Below are 25288 nucleotides of genomic sequence, written 5' to 3'. Positions count from 1 at the left end.
AGGAAAAGCCAAAGGAGTAATGACAGAATGAGAATAGGGTGGTGTCATTAGAGTCAGATAAGAGAGAAGGTTACAGAGTGGCAGTTCACGTCTCCCACCTACAAACACCTTGGGAGAATAGGGAAGGCAACCATACCTGGTAATGAGGACATCATCAGTGATCTTCCAGAATGCAATTTCAATAGGGTGTATGGTGTGGTGCTGGTAGTGCTGGTGGTGAGGGCAGAGGTGTAAGTGGGACTGTGGGGATTAAGGACATTATGGCCTTTCAGGATGTGGGAGCTTTTGGTGTAGGTCACATGTTTGGGGGACTTTGACTATGAAGTAAAAAGGTCATAAGGGAAATGGTTACTGGAGAGTCTGGGCTTAGGTGAAGATGGCTATGTATGTGTAAAGTAGGGATAGACAGGAAAGATGAGTGGATTGAAAACAGGTGAGGGAGAGATGGGAAAATTGAAGGAACACAGTTAGAGAGGAAGTCTTTTGCTCTAGTGAAAAACAAGCAAACAAAAAGGAATCAGAATGTTTTCTTCAGCCCAAGAAAAAGGAGTAAGTTCTTGGGGCTAGTGAAGGATGTTTCCAGATGGAAAATGTAAAAAGAAGAGGAAACCGCGGCAGGAAAACCTTGCTCTTCTCAGGCAGTGGGAATGAGGTCACTGTGTAGACAGACAGTGGAAAAGCAGGCCATGGAAAAAGAATTCCTTCCACTCATTCTTCAAGTGACCTCTGCTCATGAGGCTTTTCCTAAGACACAGGGAGACATGGGTTCTAGGTCAATGCATATCACCTTGTATCATAAGTGTTTCTATATCTGTTTCCGCTACTAAACTGTTGGTCTTTGAGAGCAGATGCTTTTTTTCAGTACTTTTTTAAACGCAGAAAAACATCAAAAGATAATGTGACAAGCACATTTGTACTTTCACAAAAAAATCTTTTCTTTTTTGAAATAAACACTGTAAAAATAAAGCTGAAAAACACTTGTCCTCACCCCTATTCTATGTTCCATTTCTTTCTCTTTCTTCTCAGAAGCAAACACCAATATGAATGGAATACATATCTTCTTAGCCTATGTATCTATTTAGCTATATTCATGAATAACATATAGTATTGTTTACTGTATGATTTCACTAATAGTTAATATTTACTATATGAGTACTTATGTTGCATGTGCTGCCGTAGAAATAAAGGATGCAAACATAAATAAGATAAGAGCAATTAAAAGAAATGAACTAAATCTGTATCTCTCAACATGGATAGACATCAAAACATAATGTTGAAGGAAAAAAAACAAATTGCAGAATTGGTTAATACAATATGGAACAATTTGGGCTTCATTTTATACAACTTTGCACCCTTCATTTCTGGGGCAGCACATTCAATGTAGGTACCCATGTAGTAAATTTTAATTATTAGTAAATATATTTGGGTAAATAGTATGATAATAGAAATGGACACTTTGTACAGTGCTTTATAGCTGAGAGATACTTTACATGTAATCTCTTTTCACCTTTTTTGTGTATTTCTCTCCCCAGGCTGATGCTGTTTAAGGGAAGTGATTATGCCTTATGCCTATTCCCAAAGCCATGCCCATTTCAATTTTTGTAACTCCTCGGTAAATACTAGCTGAATGAATGAATGAATGACTTTCCGCTCTAAGTATTATTATTATTTTGCTAAGGTCCAGGTTGTGAGTGCTTAAATGTTTTTCCAAGGCCATGTGGTTGGAATCAGGACTAACAATCAGGTTTTCTGATACTAAATCCAGTGCTCTTTTTATTACACCATTGAAAGAGCTATTGTAAGGACTCTATTAGGGAATCAATATGAGAGGAATAATTATAATGAATTACTGCCCTAACATATCCAATAAATAGACTCCATGTACCTGTGTAATTGGAGAAAATTAAGAACCATAACCAGATCTAGGGCTTGAAATTTATTCTAATCATTGACTGGGGATACTTTGTCACGTGGTCCTTAAAGGGGGTTTATATTATGAAGGAGATACGTGAATTATGAGGGTGTGTAGGATTACACAAGTGAGGGAATGAGTGGGAAGCAGTTTCACTCAAGTAGAACTGCTCTTGCTAAGGTCAGTGGTGACCTTCTAATTGCCTTTGACTACATGCACCATTCCTACCCTGGCTTCAGGGCCATCTTCCCTCCCAGTTCTCCTTCACCTGTCCTTGTTTGCCTCGTAAGAAACCCTTCCCTTAAAAAAAAATGATAATTGCATGAAACTCTAAAGAAAGTTACAAGCATTCTCAGAAGAAAGATCTCAGGAACTACTTCAGACACCTCCACCCTCCACAATTTTATCTGCCCTCCCACTAGGATTGATTGATCTTGATTAATACTTTTACCCTCCACTTGTCTGTTTGGGGTCTGACCTCATTTTCCTTACTCTGTGTCAGGTCTCCACTGCCTTTTACTTTCCTAGCACAATTGCTGTGTCCTGAGCAGCTGGAGAAGTCAGGATTGCTGCACAGCACCAGCTCTGGACCATAAGTCCCTCAATAAAAGCAAGTCAGGGCCACCGATGTTAAATAACCTTTACAAGAAATAGTCTCTAGAAATTTACTTCATGATACAAGCATTGTTTGCTCATTTTCACACTCTTAGTCATTTTGTATATCCCTTAGTTTGTTACATCATATACATTTAGTCATACTAATGTAATAAATGCTCGTTGAGCTGAACTACTACTCATTCTTGTTGAATTGAGGTAGGGCACAGATTTCCTGACACTCTTCTTGCTCAAATTACAGTCTCATAGTTTTTCTGACACACCCCCAGGGAGTTATTGGAGAGACTCCCATCATTCCCTGCTAGCATAATACAAACTCAGCTCCCTAGAAGACCTGGCACTGCTCCCTGTATCCTCTTTCTTTAACCCTTCTTTTCTCACTCTATCATTTGAAGACCATATTTGTAGACCTAAAAATCAGAACACATGGTTAGACTTGTCCTGCTTTCAGATATTAGGAATATTATGAGATATGTAATTTGGCTGCCAAAATATTCCTGTTGCTTGGACACTTTATTGAATTTGGGGAAGAATAAGATAGAGTTAGTAACCAGGACAATCTTGTGTTTGTAGAAGTAGCCCTGGATATGCTCCACTCAAGATGGATGTAGAAATTAAATTACACCCATGGCTTTGTAGTAAACAAGGGATAAATGAAGATGCTCGCATTCACCATAAGAAAATAAGTTGTCCATGAGATTGAATTAACCAAGCAACAGCATGGATGGCTCATGAGAATGAGTATTGGTCGGTTATTTTGTTTGTTCTGGGTAGCCCTAGTGCCAAGGCACAACAAATTCATGAAACACACACAAAGCTTAATGTATAAATGACATTTACAGTACAGGAAGGAAGATGGAAAAACAAAGCAAAAGGGCTATAGTAGAGTAAGCAATGAGCTAACATTAAGTCTTGAAAATATATCTTATTTTTTAACGTGGAAGATAGTGATGCAACATTGAAGGAACTCAAGCAAGGTCAAAGAAGGTCTCATGCTCGAGGAAGTAGTTGATGAAAGGTTGTAGCTTTTAATATATGATGATGAAAAGAGATCTCCTTTTAGGGGGGTGAGTCTCTGATTCCAGTTTTACATTTCTGGAGCAATTAGCAGGACTCCTCTTGGCTTTTCTTGGTCTCCTCTTTTAGAAGAATGTCTCTGATATGTAATATTTGTTTGAAAACCCAAAGAAGCTCGTTTCCTTTTGAGGTTTGCCTTACTTTTTATGTTCTGAAGTTCATTTTGAACCTCAGATTTTGCTCCAAGCCATAAAACTGGTTGGATTGTACTAACATAATGGAGCCGTAATTTTAGCCCACTGTTGGGGGTGGGGAGATAGTTAAGGTGTGTAGTGGCTCTGTGGTTTCTCTGTGGAGTAGAATTCCCTGCAAAGCTTTTCCATGTGGTGTTTTAATAGCTGTCTTAAAACTCTCTGATGCATGGAGCAAAACCGAATTAAGCTCATGTGCTAGATTGGTGGGATGGGCCAAGGACTCTGTGAAAAACGAAAGAAAAACAATCAAACAGCCTAAGCCAGAGGCTACACGATACAAAGAAGATCCCCAGGACATATCTAAATTCAAAATTGAAAATTACTGCAGCAGTTACCGCTTTTAACTCATTTTTGCAGAACTTTATACAGGAAATTAGAATATTTCCCTTGCATATATTAATATTTTACATTTACGTGGTGCTCAACAAATTTACAAAATGACCCTAGGTATATTCATTCTTGAGTCCTGCAATAGTCTTTTGAAAGTTGTATTAATAGATTCATCATTTTAAATGAGAAAACTGAGTCACAAAGATAAGCGCAAGGTCATCTGGCTAAGAAATCACAGAGGCAGAATTTGACACTACCCAAACCTCTCTGCATATCTACATCAGAACTTCAATATTTTTAATTAGTGATCACATTTAATATTTATGAAGACAAGAAAAACCAACCAGACTGTGTATACATGCATAGTAAAGCTGTTTCTAGACTACTGTGTTTTCATCAGTGAATATAAGCCATGTACAGTGTTGTCTAAACATCAAAGGAATGAGCTCTTTCTCTAATTCAAATTCTGGTGATTCAGAGGCATGACTCCTTCCAAAGTGCTGAGTGTGGCTGATAAAACGCCACATACTCAGTCAGCCCTCCCATGCTAAGCATGTGTAAAAATTCTCTTTAGTGTGTGGTTTTGGCTGCTAAGTTCAAGAAACATTTATTGAATGCTTCTATGTGCCAGGCACATGGGTGAAGCAGGAAGTTGTCTAGGGGTCTGTTCTGGTATAATTCTAGGGGAGCCTTTTCCACTGGACCAGTCCACAGCCTAAAATACCGCCATTAGCAGGGCATCCCTTTGAGTTAGTCTAGGAGTCACTGAGATTCCTTTTTGAAAATGCAGATATTAAAAGAAATACTTTAAAGTGGTCCCAGCACTAAAGCCTCTGGGTGTGTGTTTGTGTGTGTGTGTGTGTGTATGTGTGTGTGTGTGTGTGTGTGTGTATATATACTCTTAAGATTTATATATATAAATCAACTCTTAAGACTCTGAGCTGAATAGCAGGTAATACCTAGGAGGTAGTAGATTCTGGTAAGGTCTGTAATGAGCCCTGTGAGGCCAGCATATAGTGGCAGGCCAGGAAACCTGTCTTATCTGGGAAGAAGAGTGCACTAAGGCTCCCTATCAAAAATAAACTTCAATTATTTCTTTTGTTTTTATTTTAAGAACTAGCCCTGCATGACATCCATGTTTTAGGCCTGGATGCCCAAAATTGATCAGATTAATATTTGCAGTTCAACCAGCAAACGACTAATTCATTTTCATATTTTTTAAGCCAAGTAAGCAGATCCACATCTCTAATGAAAAGTAGCCTGAGGCTGCTCTCTTCCCCTAGTCCTCTGTATGACCACCTCAGAGGTCATCATCTTCATAGTCAGCCAGTGCATAAATTCTAAAGCTCAGTGTCTTCTCATGTGACTCTAATTGATATTTGGTTTGTTTCTATGGTTGGTGATGGGTTCGTGTCTCTGACAGACTTGCACAGGGCACAAGATGACTTGAAGATTTCTCATGTGACACTCACATTCTCTTTCACGGCTCTGAAAAATTATTATACATACCTTTAGAATTTTAAACGTAATATGTTCATGATTCTGGCCCTCTCTTCCAAGGACCCAAAATACTTTAGAAACAAGTCAATTAACATGTTTATTATTATCAAAGAGAAAAGTATTGTACAAACCCTTGTTCAAACTTATATTTGCCTTTTTGTGATGCAATCATTGATATTCTGATTAATTTTTTTTCCTTGGGTCTCCCATAAGTTCTCCACACATGAAGCAGCTTGCATGGACTAACCGTGTTTTTTCTAATGACTAACAAGAGCAGAAGCCCCCCAGAATAATATCCTTAAGGATGGCTAGGATTATTGCTAGGTGCTGTGCTGAGAAGGACTTTCTATAGATTTTCTCATTCAATCTTCACAACAATCCCAATAGACAGGTACTGTCATTATCTTCATTTATGCATGAGGCACAGAGAAGTTAAGTAACTTGCCCAGGGGCACACAGCTGGTTTATTGAGATTCTAATCTGGGCTCAGTGAATCGAGCCCAGGCTTGTAATTACTGTGCCACAAAGATCCATGCTTCTTCAAGGGGCCACCACAGCTGAAGAAGTCTAGTCACTTGTTGGCAGGGGGTGCTTAGGGATCTCACAAGTCATTGACCCCAGTGTGCAGACGCCTGAGTGGGGAAGTAGGGAAATGATCAAGAGGAAAGGAGAGCCCTGGAGTGGTGTGCCCCTGCTCCTCTTGGTGGTCTCTATATTTGCCTTGTCACCTGCTTTTCATAGAGCCTATTTTGAAGGATAGTACTTAAAGCTAGGTCATACCTGAAGCAACATCAGCAGACTCTTAATTACAGATCCACGTAGCACATTGCTGCAGAGTGTGTCTCTGGGATGGGGGTGGGGTTTGTGTGCAATAGAGGGAGTACATCTGCTTTGCCCTCCTTAATATTTTCTCAGAGACAGCTTTGGTCTTCCCAGTGAAAATCATAACTAAGTCAGTCTGAGACATGCAGCTGTTCCTGGAATGGAAGCTGTGATATGCTGGTAAATGTTTAGTAACCTGTTCTCCAAGTGGACATCTCTGATTAGCAGTGTTTGCCATCGCCTTAGTTTGAATACTCCTACTAGCATATTTCAAATTATTAAGGCAATCTCACCGAAGAGAGTTGGGAAAAGCCATGAGCAATCGGCTTCAGCACATTCCTAGACAGAGGTCAAAAGATTAGGGTGAATCAAGCAGTAGTTGCTGCAGGAGGCAGATGTCAGTTTACAGTCCTCTCCCAGATTATGGACCACGACAGCACACACTGTGTGCTGCTTCAGTCACCTCCCTTCTCTCCCCACCCCACTCTGATATTCTTCCACCATAAATCAAACTCATAAGAATTTCTAAGGCACCCTGAAAAAAGAAAGAAAAAAAGAAAGAAACCACAGAACTTGTAGCCTATAGGTAGTAGGTTGGGAAGGGAGGAGGGAGCAGGCCATCAAGATGCCTTCTGATAGGAGATGAGAAAATAGGAAGGAGAGAGAGGGGAGGAATGGTTTTATAGGCAATGCAGGTTTGGATGTCAGTCTTTGGCTTTTTTCTCCTATCTGCAAGAGCATCCTCCTTCCCCTAGCATCTAGTTGCATGTCTAGGTCACTCCTGGGAAATGTGTCTAAGCAGAGGAATGGCCTCAAGGCCCAGTTCCCAAACCATTGTTACTAACCCCTGGTGTGGACCATGTTCGATCAGATATAGTGTGTTCTCTTCCTAAAGGACTCCAGGGCCATGGGCTGAATACCCTGCAGTTTCCAGACATGCTACCTTCTAGCAGTTTATGATTTGAGGGTCAAAACCCTCTCAGGATCCAAATGTAATCCCTGTTGCTTTAAAATATCAGCCAACAGATGTTTATGTATAGACCCCTGCTGCATTTCCCATTCACTACCAGGCACCACAAAGTGCAAAAGCATAGAAAACATCATTTGTGACCTAATGAGTTTACAGTCTAGATGAGAAAACATGACAGCCACATACATGGTCCAATTCCTAAATAAGGATTACTGTAACAGTATAATCTAATTAAGTGAAACTACAGCACTTATAATAAATTGTGAGAGATATATAATTAGAGTCTATCATAATAAGTACTTGTTTAGTAAAGACAGTAAAGAGATTAGTACATAGCATGGCCATTAATAGTATTCTTGTTTATTATGTAACAACGTATACCCATTTTTAACATATATTTTCAACCTATTTTATAGTTAGAGTCACACAAATATGATTGTAGCAGCCAGTTCTATGTAATAAAAATATTTCTTCTGCTGGCCAGAAGCCCATACCAACACTCCTTGCTGATGGAGATCGAAGACTCTTTTTGAAGGAAAAACCTGGTATGAGAAAGACATTCACAAATCCCTGTCCATTTGGCAGTAAATCTACTTAACGAAAAGGTTATCGTCTCAGCAGAGTATTGACGTAAAGTACAGGTTTGCATATCTGTACGATGTTAACTAGCTCTTAATAAAACCTGATTTTTTGAATGTTGCATTGATTTTACCTGGGGCATTTGTACGTCTTCTCATAATAAGGGTGCTGACCACTACTGGTTCATAGAGCTCAGACCCTGTTTAGTTCTGGGTAGAGGACTGTGAGACTGTCATCTCGAGTCGCACCCTATCATACTAGCAAAGGCAGCAGAAGAGGGCTTGCAAGTCCTGCCCTTGTCTTTCCCTAAATCAGCTGATTACTTGTGCTAATAGAGGGAAGCAATTACAATCCGATTGTCCAAAAGCCACTTTTCACTTGCTTTTGAAAAGGCTTTTGCAATTAAGAATATGAAATGCCTAAGTAAAATTTGGAGAATTTGCAATATATGAAAGAAAAACAGTTGTAAATTTACCCTGTGTCTCCGGGACAGTAGGCTTATGTAAGACAGCCAGTTTCTCTGCATTTACGTGAATACTTTCTTGCCTTAGGAGACTACTATGTAAGTGTCTGGGTTAAGAAGCCCTCCTGCTAGGCCTCAAATTAGGTGAGACTGGTAAAGTAAATAAAGGGAAATGGATTGTGTCCATACATGACTTCATTCCATCCTTTGAATGGCTTTATCAATCACTACGAGGGGCGAGACTCAGCAATGATCACGTACAATACATGCCTCCAGGTCACAGACAACCGACTTGATTTTCTAAGGTGCTTTTGGTGTGACAGACCCAGACCCTCTTCCTTCACCATTGGATATATCCAGTGTAGCTTTTCTGAAATTATTAATCTTCTTTCTCTCAGCTCATGCTACTAATTACACCCAAACTTCTTAAACTATCTTAAACTTAAACTTCTTAAGATAGTTTAAGAAGTTTCGGTGTAATTAGTAGTCTGTAGTGAACTGGGTTGCACACATTATACTTTCATTGGCCCACAATGGTCAACCCTTGTTTTCTCCATACTAAATTTCTTTCTCTGTCCTGTGAACTTAAATTTAAGGACTTCATTTAACTGCATGTTGGGATAGGATACGGGTGGAGGGTTGTTTTCTATTGTATTTTGCCAAATCTAATCTGTGTCTGATTTTTTTTTCTAGCTTTTTATTTCTAAAAATGCCGCCAGTTGGTGGAAGTTTGGAATCTCTGGTTACCCTGAAATACTAAGAGAAACACTCAGAAATTGTATTTGCAGAGAATTGCTTATTTAATTCTTCTGTCCAATTAGACATGGGGAAATGACTTGTTCTTCATTTGTTCAATAATGCGCATTTGCTAGCGTCTCACTGCCCCCTGCTGCAGCTCACAATGAGTGCATCCTTTTCTGTAGGCATTCTCAGTTTGTGTTATTACTGTCTGACTGGTCCCTGTCACGCTTACTCAGGCTCTGGCCATGTGATTAGACACTAAACCATAACTCTGACAAAGTTATGAGTCCTGTTTTGCCACATAGATCCAATTTTAAAGCACGCATTTGGTGGGCAAGAGAGCATAGATGGGAAACTGGGACAGAGCTGGACTCTTAAGACCACTTGAAATGGGGAGACGTGGCCTAGACCCCCAGCTCTCCTAGAGAGCTCTAAACAAATCTGAACCTGCTGTCACCTGGGCACACTGTCTCAGTGACTTCAGGGAGCCACAAGTTTTGGTACAGTGCCAGGACTTGGAGGAACAATCACACACCGGGGCCTATCATGGGGAGGGGGGAGGGGGGAGGGATTGCATTGGGAGTTATACCTGATGTAAATGACGAGTTGATGGGTGCTGACGAGTTGATGGGTGCAGCACAGCAACATGGCACAAGTATACATATGTAACAAACCTGCACGTTATGCACATGTACCCTAGAACTTAAAGTATAATAATAATAATAATAATAAAAGATATCTCCTGGAGCAAAGGAAGGAACAAGAGCATTGCGCTTGAGAGAAAGAACGTTGGGAAATTTCTTTAACCTCTTTGATCCTTTGTAAAATTATAATTTTTAAAAAAGTAATCATATCATGTTTTAAAGATTTAATCCCTAATCTTTTTTTTTTTTCTTGAGACAGAGTCTCGCTGTGTCACCCAGGCTGGAGTGCAGTGATGTGATCTCAGCTCACTGCAAGCTCTGCCTCCCAGGTTCATGCCATTCTCCTGCCTCAGCATCCCAAGTAGCTGGGACTACAGGCACCTGCCACCATGCTGGACTAACTTTTTGTATTTTTTAGTAGAGATGGGGTTTCACTATGTTAGCCAGAATGGTCTTGATCTCCTGGCCTCATGATCTGCCCACCTCGGCCTCCCACATTGCTGGGATTATAGGCATGAGCCACCCCACCCAGCCTACCTAATCTATTTTTGAAGGCTCTATACACATGTATACATTTGAGATAAATCTTTGCTTGATAGTTTTATTATGGTCAAATAGTCTATTAGGTGCAATTTAAGGATTATGGAAAGACATTCTGAGCCCAAAGACTTATTCCCAAAACTGTTCTGAAATGATCACAAAGTTGTAAGCCATGTCTGTGGTCTCCATGAGGTTCTGCCAAAATGACCTTGAACAAGTCATTTAACTTTTTTGGACCTTTGTCTTTCCATCTATAAGATAATAGTGAACCTATTTTGTAGGATAACTTAGGGATTCTATGAGATAACATATGCCTGACACATGGCAGATTCACAATAATTGTTAGTTCCCTCTTGCCCCTCTTCTCTATTTTCTGATCTGAAATGGTCAACACCTGCCTTGACACCAAATACTAATGGATAGATGGGTAATGGACTACAATACCCTCTTTCTCAATTCCCCCCCAAAGAGCAGAAAGACAGTCTTTTCTTGTCACCATTCACTTTCAAATATTGGCAAGGAAACTTGCAGTGGAGAGTGGGATAAGGGGGTAAAGGTGGTTATTAAAATCTTCAGTCTTGGAAGGTGTAGCCACCAGGAACTTCAAGGTATTGCCTGTCCTGTAACTGTGTGTACTTTATTGTGAAATGAAAGAGATTTTTCCCCCTTAATGATGACTACAGTTGCAGCTTTGACTGAGAAAGCAGACAAGAGAAAAAGGGCATCTAATTCAGGAAAGGTCATTTTGAGATCAAGGATATTTTTTTCTAAAGAATGCATTATACATATCATATCTACTTTTAAAAGTCAGAATGTTTAAAAAATAAATGATCAGTCTTCTCCTGGTGAATTTAGAGACACAAAGAATGTTTTCAACTCATTGTAACAGAGGAAACCACACAAAGTCACACCTACCTGCATGCATGCATGCACACACACACTTTGCAAGTCAAATATACATTTTTATGCTTTTATATGTGTTTTTTGCTTTGGTGATAGCCTTAAGAATTGGATGAGTCTTGTTAGGTAGTTAGTAGACTTCCATGGAACTAAATAAGAAGGATTTAAGGACAATTGCTTTTTGATGGTAAGAAAGAATTTACACTAAAGTATTTTCTCCCACCTATACGCTAGTTTTGTCATCAACCTGATTATAAACTGGGGAGAAACCAGAGGAACCACATAAAATTATGCATTTTATTAAATTTGTGTGACCTTTTCAAATCTTAGACATTGTTTTGGTATTCACCAGGAGACCGTTTTACTATATTTGAATCAGACCTCTAGAGAGGAGCTAGAGAGATGCTTAGGGATTGCCCTGTCCAACCCCTTTATTTTATGAATGGGGAAACTAAGGCCCAGACAGGTCAGATGACTAGCGTGCCCTCCCTTACTATTTCCTCTCTTTTCTGATGTCTTTATTGTGTTTGTTGGTTTCATCTCCCCCTAAAATTGTTAGTGTTCGAAAGCAGGAATACTGATTTGCGTGAGTAGCTCTTTCCTCAGCACCTCACAGTGGGTAATGTGCGGTAATCCAGTGAGCACCACTCTTAATCTCCCAACAGAAATTATAATTACAATAAACAAAGAGAAAAAAGTACTGAATGTAATTCTTTAGTAACTTATTTTTTTTTTTAATTATTTGATGTGAAATTTCATGTCCAAGTGTAATATTTTTGCCCATTTCTTGGGAGTGGAAAGGACTCACTTGTGAATTAGCAATGAGATTCTTGTGTTACATTAAGAGAAAAAGATGTGGTTCAGTTCTCATTTGGCAGCTCATCCAATATGACCCAACATTTAACAGTTTTTTTCAGCTGCTTTTATATTCCTACCACTATTTAGAGTCTTGGGATATACTAGGGAACAAAATAAAGGTTCTTGTTTTTTGAGACTACATCTTAATATATATTTGTGACATAGGAATGAACGATTGCTTTCCAACAGCGGATTATTCTTGGACAACAGTTTAGTGAAAGTGTCGTTTTTAAAAATTGTCTTCCTCAAAATAAAAGGACTAGTTTCTCAAGAAAATTGTCTTGGTCAAGTTGCATGAAATTTGGCACAACACTGCCGCCTTGCGGCTACTTCAATCAGGGAACCACATACATTACAAGGTCACCTCTGTCTTTCAAGTAAGATTTACAGGAAAATCATTGTTTCTCAGTGGAAATATTTGACACGAAATGACCTATTCAGGAATCTTTAAAATCTAATTCCATCTGATTTTTAATAGAACGATTGGAAGGCCTCCATTGCTTTTGTGGTTGGGAACCAGATTGAAGATGATCTTCTCATCCAAGCCCTTACCCTGGCTGTCCAGGTCCCTCAGCGTAAACTCTTCAGTATGGTATCCTGGCAAGACATTTTCCAGCAGGTACCTGTCCCTTCCTACCTCAAAATCCCCTGAAGGCTTTTTTACTTAAAATAAGAGAATAGAATTATAAAATAAACTATCTTATTCTTGGACTGTTTTGTAAATTTTGATGGATTATTTTAAGTAACTATTTAGCCAGAATAAATTTGAGTTGTTCAATCTGGAAGAATTTATTTTTGTTTATTAATTTTGTTAATTCAATATTAATTTATTTGTCAAAGATTTCTGAGGTCATACCAGGCACCATGCTAGGTTCTGTGAGAAAATATTTAATTCAAGTTAAATAATTATAAAAGACTAGACTATTTAAGATTCCAGGGAGGTACATGACTAATTGTAAAATGAAGGCTACAGAGAATCATAAGTGTCAGAGGTCAGAGGAGAGCAATAATATAGAAAAGATCTGTCAGATGGCACATACCCATACAATTACTGACAGCTTACAAAGTGACTATAAATATTTTACCTAATTCATGGGTACCTCTTTCTTGCTGGTTTCCCCAACCCTTCAGATCACCTAGATATTTGAAAGTTACATATATCTAAATATTCTTCAAATAAGGCTTTTTACATTATAAGTAAATTTAATTTTCTTACAGATTAATGAAATACATACACTTGTTGGATCTGCTTCATCTAAAAAGGCAAAAAAACCTGTAGGTGGTAATGTTCCTTTATATTATGAGGTAAGTGAAAGTGTTTATAGAAGAGGTTTTTGTGTTTTTAGAAAAAAGAATTGAAGTAATAATGTGATAGCCATTTTTAAATTTCATTCCTTGAAAATAAATGCCTGCTCCTCATTGGAGATATTTGTTCCTGACGGTGAACACAAAAAAAGTCTGCCTCCTTTTAAAATTTTGAAATTTCAAAATTTCCCTTTACAAATACAATTTCCTAGATTGTTGATACCATCATTGCATCTAATTGACATAAATGAAAAATATAAATCAGAAACATCTATGCACCCAAAATGCTGGGTCATGATGATTGCTGAGTATGTGATAGCATTAAGGAGAGTCATATGATCAGTATATTACAAAACGTTCGTTTCTCGAAAAAATAAAAAGTAAAAATGCACCAGAAAGTGTTTCTTGTATCAGACAGAGGCACAGCTGGAATGATTTTCCATCAGTTTGTGAATTTGGTGCACGGTTTACATCCCACTTTAATCGATATGAAAATAATGATACTCTTCGGATTAATGGTCTGTTCCATTTCCAACAGCTGCTTAGTATAAAGTCTGGCTTGGCTGACCCAGTGGGCTTGTGCAAAGGACATAGGACTCATTCTCCGTATGAGGGGATTTCCTCTCACCCTGCCTTGTTAATATCTAACTTACAACTTTCAAGAAACTATAAAAATCCAGTGATTAATTAGAATATCACTTAAAATTTGTCAGGCACTGTTTTATGGCGCAGCTGACCTAAAACATAAAGAGTTCTGGATCTTTCTAAGACGAACTTATTTGCACTTTATTTCAGTAATGACTAATAAAGTTTTTATGTGTCTCAGGTCTTGGGTGATTACATATGGTCTATTTAGTATTGCTTGAGTACTATCTGAACAAGTTTCATTGGATTTATTCACAATAGACAGTGCTGTGAATTTTATAGCATTAACTCTTGCTACACTGCGCTCACCATCACAGCAAAGTTATCTGCGCTGTTGCAGTCAAATAATATACTTTGTCTCTTTTTTATAATGTTCCAAATGTGTGTGCTCCACTTGAAACATTATGTGATACGTGGATTTAAAATATTGGAATTTTTCTTCCGAGTGGCTATAGAAATCCATATCCAATTCTCAGGCCTGGGATCTATTAACCCCCCAAAAGATTCTTTCTTCTTCACAGATACTCAGTAAAAATCAGAAATGATAGCAGGCCAGTTTTGATGTCTAGGCTGGACAGGCATTCTGACTTGGATGTGGGATAGCACAAGATTACAAACCCAGAGTTAAGTCAGAAAGCCATTCCTCTCCAATATGTGCTGCAACTCTTGGTTGCATATTCTTCACTCAGGGGAGATCCATTTCACATCTGGCTCTATCACATTCTTCCAGTGGAGTGTTTGGGCAATAAGCCTCCTACACTCGCTCACATACCCTCTTCTGAATGGTTCCAGAAGAAAAGAGAAGGTGGGTGGAGTGCCATGGAAACGGAACCTGAGGTGCAGCATTCATTCATTAATGCCAGTCACTGAAGCAAAAATAATAAAGACCATAAAACAAATTCAGGCTCGTTGTCAGCATCAGCCAAGGACAGGTTGCACATCTGGAGAAGAGGGGTATATTTCCCATCTCAGTTCCTTCACACTTAGGACCTGCTCAAGCACTCTGCTACCTGGTACTTCATCCCAAGTGAATTGAAAAGTCACTGGCAACGCCTGCAGAGCTGCATGGAGTTGTGAGTGGTGGCCATGGAATAGGCCCAGAAAGTCTCTTGGGACTTCTGGACCTTTGAGACATGTGGACAGTGTGCTCATGAATCTATTTCTGTGTAGAATCTTGCATGGTCTGTAGCAACTAGTGAGAGGTGAAGCTGGCTGGGCTTCCGGGTGGGGTGGGGACTTGGAGAACTTTTCTGTCTAGCTAGAAGATTGCAAATGCATCAATCAGTGCTCTGTGTCTAGCTAGAGGATTGTAAATGTGCCAATCAGCATTCTGTAAAAATGGACCAATCAGCACTCTGTAAAGTGGACCAATCAGTGCTCTGTGAAATGGACCAATCAGCAGGATGTGGGTGGGGCCAAATAAGGGAATAAAAGCTGGCCGGCGACCTGAGGCAGTAGCTCTCAGTGTGTTGGTGTACTCGTAAATGCTGCGGAAGCTGTGATTTTGCTCTTCATAATAAAACTTGCTGATGGTCACTGTTTGGGTCTGCACCAACTTTAAGAGGTGTAACACTCATGCAGAGGTCTGCAACTTCATTCTTTGAAGTCAGCAAGACCAAGAACCCACTGGAAGGAACCAACTCTGGAGACACTAGGACGCTTGATAGAGGTAAACTCCTGAGGAGCGAAAGTCACTACATCCCATTTCTCAAAGGAAACTCTGCACTGTGGGAGAAGAGGTAATCTGACAGATTCCTTATGTTACATGGTAACTTTTTAGAAACCTCCATTTTGGAGATAAGTAACTAAAAATATAATAGCCATGCACTTAAACACCTATATTTACTTCTGTTTGTAAGGTACTCTCAGCCTTAAATCAGAGCCTAGTCTTATTTTAAACACAGTTTTAACCAATTTGGCTTTCTGGTTTTCTAGCCTGTGGTTGATTAGAAGCAGCAAATTAAAGTGAGACTTCTCTATAGTGTACTTCATCCACGAGTAGTAAAATAGTGTCAGAGCCACATTACATATTTCCAATAATGACTCGAAATGTCTGGGCTAGCAAAGACCACATTCCTAAGTGATTTGCTCAAGTTTTCATTTGGATGGCTTGGTGTTGTGTACACACAGCCTCATTATGAGATTGTGTAATTTCCCCTGAAACCTTAGAATTTCATCTAGCCATGGCATTGTATATATGAAAGTCCTTATTTATAAACCATAGTTATTTGAAAAACTCCTTATATTTGTGCTAATGTAATTCCATAGAGACTTAGCTGCAGCTCATTTGTTCATTCACATTCTCTTTTTGGAAACCATGTTTTGCTCTAGTAGAAACTACTTCAAGAACTCATGTAGGAATGAGAACAGAATATTCTTTTTTGTGTATATTCTCAGGAATGTTGGCTATTGCTTTATTATCATCGTCATCATTATTATTATTTAATAATGAGGATGAGGATGACCCCATGTACTGGCATATGAGCACCATTTCCCACATGTGAATCCTATTTGAGGATGTGGACACATTTGAAAATATACACTTATTGCGTGCATTATATAGTAATGCCTGTTTTACCAAATATTAAAATATTACCAAATATTAACAAATACATACTTGTTCAAGCACTAGTGCCAGGCACTATCAGACAATGAAGCGAGAGGAAGGAATATTAATATTACAAAGACCTAACCTCAAGAAGCTTAAGAATAAGCTAGAGGAAAAAAAGAACAAAATGTATGTGGATATAAGCCTGGCACATGGTAGGCATTCAATAAATAGTTGCTGAATGAGTGAATAACACAATGCAGAAAATAGTGAAGTTCTTGAGGGGCAGGTAAAGTGTATAAGAATTCAAAGGAAGATGAGATTATCAGTAATTGGGGTAGTTGGCAGGGAGGAGTGAGACCTGGAGACATTTTTGTGGAAACATTGGCGTTTGAAAGAAAAGGACCTGATAATTTTGATCTTTTACATATATTACATCAATTAGCCCACATCACAATTCTAAAAGGAAATATAAAATCCCCATTGTATGCATGAGGAAATGAAGGCATAGAGAAGGTAGGAAGTCTGCTCACTAGCAAAATGAAGAATTTGGATTTAACCAAAGGTAAACCTATAGCACCAAGTTTTTCTACTTTATCACCAACCAAGTAATCTTTCACTGGTCTCAAAGCTGTCTACCCTTGGATGGGTAGATCTTGACTTTCAAATGTGGAAGAGGGCATTCTAAGAAAAGGGAATAGCTCAAGCAAAGCCATAGGAATGGGAGAAGACTGAATTAATGTGTACTAAATTTGTAGTTATATGGTATAATATATGCTAAATACGAAAGATGAATTCCATACATATTTTAATTGCAACTTTAAAATCCTAAAGATGGAACTCTATGAGGAAAAATTTCGAACACTGGAAAAAGTACATGCTTTAGATTCATGCCTGAACTTAAGTAAACTTGCTAGCTATGCACAGATAATTTTCTGTGTATGTATGATTTATGGCCCACATAGAAAATCTGACCTGTTTATTTACAGGTATAGTCAGTCCTGACCAAAATTAAAAAGGAAAATATCAGTAGTCATTCAAAACCAACTGAAATGTTCTCAATGAGAGAGTTCTGTGTGTACCATAAATGCAAAGGTTCTCCCACTTGTGACGAAATCTGATACACAGTAAGTGAACTTTACGGGATAAATGTGTAAATTTTAGGTTTGACATTATCACTTTGATAAATCAGAAAGAAAAAGCTACTAGTTGATAGGGGTTTACTTATCCAATTTATCTGAAATCAGAACCAACCATCCTAAAAGTTTTTAAATTCCACTTCATGTTTCTTTTCATTTCATGATGGTGATCACCATGCCTACCTACCAGGAAATGAGCTTTCATCCACACAAATGGGCCGTGATTTATGTGCCTGTGACTTACTTATAAAAGACGTATTAGGTCATCACAAAATAAAAAAAATGAAAAGCTTACTGAAACAAAAATTGTCTATAAAGAATAAAAGTTCTTATGCTCTAGTTGATGACTCGCTTATTTCAAAACAATTTTCCAAGTTTCTATACAATAAAGAACTTGAACTATCCTAAACATGATGTGATATGGTGCAATTTTATAAATGCAAATAATTATTTGCTTTTTTACTCCTATCAGTAAAAAAAAAATTCTCATATTTTAAGAAAATAATGTTTAAAATAACTTTTTAACAAATATATCTTAAAATATTTCTATGGGCCTTTCTGTTGTAACTGGGAGACCATCAAATGTGGAAAGATTTTTCTGATATTAGATTTAAAAATAATGGACCAAATGCAGTTTAATAAAATGTAAGATGCAAATGAGATCTTCAGATCTAATGCATTTCACCGTACTTTTAAGACACTATGCTAGTGCATCAGATTAGTATGCCCAGATGTAGTAGTTCCATTTTTTGACTTCTGTTTCCTGGATGTATAGACATTTTTCTCAGGTCTTTTCCAACATGTATTTATTAGTAATTCACAAGTGAGAACACAGGCTTAATTACAATCTAGTTTGCCACTCTTTTTCAGATTCCTGATGTGAAACTCATTTTTTAAACAGTGCCTTGAAGTAATAGTCAATTCAATAGAATTGTAAGCTGTTATATTGGGGGTGGCCCTTGTCAAAATGAAAAATGGAAAACTCATGCTTCAGAGATAGGTACAAATAATATGTGAAAACATTTAAGAGGTTTGAAGTTATTAAAATGGCAGCTCTACTGGGAACAGAGAGAGCAGTATGTCATGGAAGAAACGAAGGAAAAGGGAGACAGGAAGCATTCTCTGGCCTTTTCAATCCTGCGTTTTAAAACAAAACAAAAAAATTCTGGAAGAATTGGAAGCTAGCCAACCTAATGCCGTTATTTCATAGAGCTTAGGGACACACCAGGAAATTACAGGCCAGTTAGTTTAACTTCACTTGTAGGGAAAGTATTAAAAACTGCTGCAGGAGATCAAGTAAAAGGATGCTTAGAAAAGCACAGCTTGATTAAGGCAAGCCTGGCCAACGTGATTTTCGGAAAGGGAAGGTCATGTCTTAGGAACTTGTTGAAATTCTTTGAAGCTATTATGGCCAGTACAGTCTTCAAAGAATACAGCAAGGCTCAGAATCTGTGGATCTTTCCGTTCCACATCAGTCCTTCAGGGATGCCTACAGAACGTGGCCCACATCATGGCCTCGGTACTTCACGTTTAGAAACTACTATCAAAATAGCAGAAATAACCCCTGATGGAACATTTTTTAAAGCTGGAACCAATTAATACAACCTGATATTTATAAATGTAAAATAATGAGACTTGGAACAAAATTTAGGAATATCAAGCTGTAACAAAGAAGTGCTACGTTGGGACTATAAAAACAATCTAGGAGTTCTTGTGCCAAAATCTGGGTTTTGGAGGCATTTCTTACCCGAAGAAGGAAAGAAGAGGAGAAATAGTAATGCTAGAAACAGTTACACAGGGCTATGAAGAGTTGCAAATGAATGACTTTTGTCAAGATGGAGAAAGAGCAGTCAGATGTGTTAACAGCCGTGGGCCCCCACATTTCTGGAGGGCGCCAGAGCAGCCCAGCAGAGAAAGTCGAGTTCAAGCTAGTCACCGAGGGGCAGAAGGTCAGGGTTCCATTGCGTTAGGAATGGGCTCCCAGGGTGTGAATATGTTTGCCTCCCAGATCAGAAACCTGGAGTTCTATTTTCAAGAAAAGCAGAACTCAAATAAAGGCATCCAAAAACAATCCAAATCATGCCCCAGCTCTCTTCCACCCTGGGAGACAGGCAGCTGGCCAAGCCCATGTGGCAAATAGTTAGCAGTCCAGGAGAGAGGAGGTAGACACTGGGGAGGTGTGGTGGTGATGCAGTGGAGCCTGGGATCCAGCAGCAGGAAGCCCATGCCACACAAGGACTGGGTTGCTGGCTAGGACCTGCAGGCAGTGGACAAGGCAGGAATCTCATCAGGAATTCCAGGACACAGACCTCAGTGGAGGGCCAGCCACAAGAATAAAGTGAGGTTCAGCTCATGAGGAGAAGTCATCACAGCTTCTCCTCCAGGTCTGGGCTGGGGTGGTTTCTGAAACCTCTTAACACCCTATACAGACACCAGGATTGGAGGGGTGCTGGAAAAGGAATCAGGAAGACTGTATCATTCTATTTCTGTATTTAAAACTGTGAAAACTCAGTAATTACCTATGGTGATAATAAAAGTTACCACTTACTGAACACATGTATTCCAAGTCTTGTGTGCTGGATAGTGCATAGATATCAACTAACCTAATCTTCTCTCTTTTTTGGCTTACTTTTTTCTTTTTGTGGGGAACAAGGTCTCGCTATGTTGCCCAGATAAGTCTCGAACTCCAGGGGCTCAAGCTATCCTCCCGCCCCTGCCAGCCTAAGTACTGGGATTACAGGTGTAAACCACTGCACCTGGCTAACCTAACCATCTTAACAACCTTTCAGATACTTATGAATGATGAAATTGGAATCAGACTAGTTAGGTAACTTGTTGACTCAGAAGCCTGTTTTTTCTACTTGCATCACACAAAAGCTGAGAATAAAAGTTTAAATTCTGGAAGTGACTGTTGTGGTTTAACATGTCTTCAGTATAAGCTACTGCTAGTTAATTAGAATTAAGCATTAAATCTCTCAGTAGTTCTATGATGTGTTTATTACTTTTCCTTCTACTCAGGCAAACATGATGAAGGTATATTTGCAGATGATGAAGAGACCGAATAATTTCAGTTGGAGTCTTTAAGCCACTTCGATGGGCGCCTTTTGCCCACATATTTGGGTCAACAGGGTTTTTTAATTCTTGTGGTTAAGATGTATATGGTTAGGCCGGGTATGGTGGCTCACGCCTGTAGTCCCAGCACTTTGGGAGGCTGAGGCGGGTGGATCACGAGGTCAGGAGATCGAGACTATCCTGGCTAACATGGTGAAACCCCATCTCTACTAAAAAATACAAAAAATTAGCCGGGCGTGGTGGCGGGCGCCTGTAGTCCCAGCTTCTTGGGAGGCTGAGGCAAGAGAATGGTGTGAACCCGGGAACCAGAGCTTGCAGTGAGCCGAGATTGTGCCACAGCACTCCAGCCTGGGCGACAGAGCAAGACTGTCTCAAAAAAGAAAAGAAAAGATGTATATGGTTAAGTGACCATGTCTTTGGAGGATGAAAGAAGGAAACATGGAAAATAAGAGGGAAGTTAATACATATTCAACAGAGATCAAAGTGTGGAGAGACTTTTCTAAAATCTCACTAATTAAAACTAGTTAGTGAAAGCTCAATTCCTCTCCAGAGAACCTACCGCTAGTTTGCTGAACGACGTACCTAGTGGTTAAAAGTACGGAACCAAACCAGACTGCCTGGGATCATGTCCTGGTTCCACTGCTTGCTAGCTGCGTAATCTTGCACGAGTTACATAACGCTGCTGTACCTCTATTTTCTCTTTGTAAAATCCTCGTAAATGAAAGTATTTATCTTATAAAGCTGTAGTAGTGATTACATGGGATAGTAAATATAAAATACTTATTACCTGGCACAGACTGAAGTGTGCATAAAGTTTAGCTATTATTATTACTACTATTTTTAAAATTTCTGTTCTCAGCAATATTCAACATCAGAACATGAACATACTAGAAACACATTTATGAGCAGGCTTTACATTTTTTTATTATGGTAAAAATATGTAACATTAAATTGCCATTTTAACCATGTCTAAGTGTATAATTCAGTAGTGTTAAATATATTCACTTTGTGGTGCAACTAATGTTCACGACTTTTTCATCTTGCAAAACTGAAGCTCTATATCCATTAAATGACAACGCCCGATTTCTCCTGCACCCCAGCCCCTGATGACCACTGTTCTATTTTCTGTTTCTATGAATTTGACAACTCTGGATACCTCATATAAATGGAATCATACAGTATTTGTCTTGTCGTGCCTGGTTTAGCATAATGTCTTCAAGGTTCATTCATGTCGTACCATGTGTCAGAACTTCCTTCTTTATTAAAGCTGAATAATATTCCATTGTATGGACATACCACATTTATCTTCTCCATTTATCCATTAGTGGACACGTGGGTTGCTTCCACCGCTTAGCTCTGCTGTGAACATGGGTGTGCACAATATGAGGAGGTTTTTCTCTAAGTGGAATATGATTACTGAAAGTTAAGTGTAAATTTAATTAAGTAAGGGAAGAAAAGAAGGTAAATCAGTGGTCAAAGGATATTTGCACTGTCCCATTATACTAGTCCTCATGACCATGATGGAGGCTAATATACATTTTTCTTCTTTGTTATGTCATGTAAGGGGTCAATATGACTGAACACCCTAAGAAACAAACAGCAGTAGTAATCATTTCTGAAATAAATGATTTTAAAAATAAAATCTCATATTTATGTAAAAAGATGATTTTCACTCCACTTATTAAATCTTCATGTGAACTGCACAGAACAGCTAAAATTAATCTCCATAGTGCAAATGAAGAAATGGAAGCCCAAAAACTTAAATGATTTGTTCACAGTCACCAATGGAATCAGTGTCAGTTCTTCTGATAGTCCAGGGCTTGCTCTACACCTAGCAGAATGCAGTTCTCATTCATTAAAAGGTTCTTGCTCATTTATTTACCACAAGAAAATTGTATATAATGGATAAAAATTTGTTTTATTACATATACATTTATTTTAATGTGCATTAAAAAGGAAAATTAGACTACTAACTTGTAACTCCCCCAACACTGTGCTTGAGACAGAGCTACATTATTTTTTTTAAACTTGATTTACAGTCAGCTTAGAGAAAATGATGAGGTTTATAGTACAGGTGGTACACAGCTTTGGCTAAGTCATCAAATGATATTCAATGACTAAAGTTGAGGAAATGTTTCATTTTCATGCATTCCATAAGTATTCAGAGGTCTGTTATGTACAAAATCAGTGATTGGATTGACCTTGGTGAACAAAATAGTTATAACTGCCTGGCCTCATGTAATTTACATTTGAATGGGGGAGACGGGCATTAAGTAAAACTCAAACAAGCAAACAAATATGTGCACAATTTTGAGTTAGGTTAATTTCTTTAAATCAGAGAGAATTAGGAAAATACTGTAGGCTGAGTGTTTGGAGATGAATGAAAGAAAAAGAAGATCCAACTGAAAAGAGCAAGGGAAAATATTCAGGCAGAGGGTGCAAAAACCCCAAGGCAGTAAAAAGGAAGGCCCGGGTGCCTGTAGCACTGAGAGTGGGAGAGAGGAGAAGCCCGAAGAGGCCACATGTGCTGGCTGGCGAGTCCTTGTTAAGAAGGAGTTTGCAGTTTTGCTTCATAGGAAATAGTTATTAAGGCTTTAAAGAGGAGAGTGACACAATTTTAAGTTCTTTTAAAAAATACTGTCTGGCTGCCAAGTGAAGAATAAATTAGGATGAAGGCAGACAAACATGGAAATGAGACCAGTTAGGAGGTCATTGGGGGTATCCAGGTGGCAATGGGGAGAGCACACAGATTCAAGGAGTATTTAGAAGGAAGAATTTGGCAGATCGGTGCCCTTGTGAGATGTGAGGGGTGAAGAAGAAGCTATCGGGAGTGAATCCCGTAGTTCTGGCTTGAGAAACTGAATAAAAATATCTTTTTTTCTTTAATGTTTTATAGTTTCATTCCTTTTTATTGTAAATTGACATTTATAATTGAATACATGTATGGGGTAAAAAGTGGTGTTATAATTTATGAATACAATGTGGAATACTTAAATCAAGCTAGTTAACATATCCATTACCTCAAACATTTAACATTTTTTGTGGTGAGAACATTTGAAATTTACTCTTAATTCTGAAATGTACAATTCTCTATTATTAACTATAGTCACTATACTGTAAAAATTTAAAAAAAGAAAAAATGTATTTTTCCTTTTAAACTGAGATTTTCTACCTTTTGACTATTTCTTAGTCTGTTTTCTGTTGCTTATAACAGAATACCTGAAATTGCATAATTTACAAAGAAAAGGAATTTATTTTTTATAGTTAAGGAGGCTGAGAAGTCTCAGGTCAAGGGGACCATCTGGTGGGAGTCTTCTTCCTGGTGTGGCTCCACGCAGAGTGCTGAGGTAGCACAGGGAATCACATGACAAGGGGACAAATATGCCAGCTCAGGTCCCTCCTCCTTTTTTTATAAAGCTACAAGTTCCCCTCCTGTGATGACCTATTAATCTGTTAATCCATTAATCCATGAATGCAAAGCCCTATCCGGTCACCTCTTAAAGGTCTCACCTATCATACTGCCACACTGGGGATTACGTTTCAGCATGAGTTTTGGAGAAGACATTCAAACAATAGCAACCATCATCTTTCCACTCCTCCCACCCCCCAGTGTCTGTAACCACCATTCTGCTTTCTGCTTCTATGAGTTTGTTTGTTTTAGATTCCGCGTATAAGTGAGTGCATGCAATATTTGTCTTTACATGCCCAACTCATTTCACTTAGCATAATGTTTTCTGATTCCATCACAAATGAGTTTCCTTCTTTTTTAAGGCCGAATAGTATTCCATTGAATGTATATACCGTATTTCTTTATCCATCTGTTGATGAACACTTAGATTGATTCCATACTTTGGCTATTGTGAATAGTATTACAATGAACATGGAGGTGCAGACATCTCTTTAACAAGTTGATTTCAAATCTTTTAGGTAAATACCCAGAAGTGAGATTGCTGAATCATACGGTAATTCTATTTTTAGTTTTTTGAGGACCCTCCATAGTGTTTTCCATAATGACTGTTGTAACTTATATTCTGCCAATAATGTACAAGGGTTCCCTTTCTCCACATCCTGACTGACACTTTCATCTTTTTGAAAAATTTATCTGACAGGTGTGAGATGATATCACATTATGGTTTTAATTTGCTTTTCCCTAATAATTAGCAATGTTGAGCATTGTTCATATATCTGTTGTCTATTTGCATGTCTTCTTTTGAGAATTGTCTATCCACCCCAGGTCTCTTGCCCATTTTTAAAAATTTTAAAAAATTTTTTTTCTTGTCCATTTTTTAATTAACTTTTTTGTTTTCTTGTTATTGAGTTGTCTGGGCCTTGTATATATTTTGGATATTAACCCCTATCAAATATATGGCTTATAAATATTAAAAATATCTTCTATTATAGAGAAAAATGAAAGAAGTCTAAATTTGGGGGAAG

General features: G+C 38.4%; 1 protein-coding gene across 1 annotated transcript in view; it reads left to right on the top strand.

Annotated features, from left to right (window-relative positions):
• The window catches only part of SPAG17 (sperm associated antigen 17), a 242530-nt gene that overhangs the window by 21252 nt on the left and 195990 nt on the right, over positions 1-25288 (top strand). Inside the window, exons 2-3 of the mRNA XM_012000865.1 lie at positions 12624-12764; positions 13364-13450. Coding sequence (XP_011856255.1) covers positions 12624-12764; positions 13364-13450 — 228 coding nt within the window. The remainder of the gene's footprint in view (positions 1-12623; positions 12765-13363; positions 13451-25288) is intronic.

This window comes from Mandrillus leucophaeus, unplaced genomic scaffold (assembly GCF_000951045.1).
Source record: "Mandrillus leucophaeus isolate KB7577 unplaced genomic scaffold, Mleu.le_1.0 Scaffold64, whole genome shotgun sequence".
NCBI lineage: Eukaryota > Metazoa > Chordata > Mammalia > Primates > Cercopithecidae > Mandrillus > Mandrillus leucophaeus.
The sequence above is the reverse complement of the archived record's forward strand: the minus strand, read 5'-3'. Positions and strand labels throughout refer to the sequence as shown.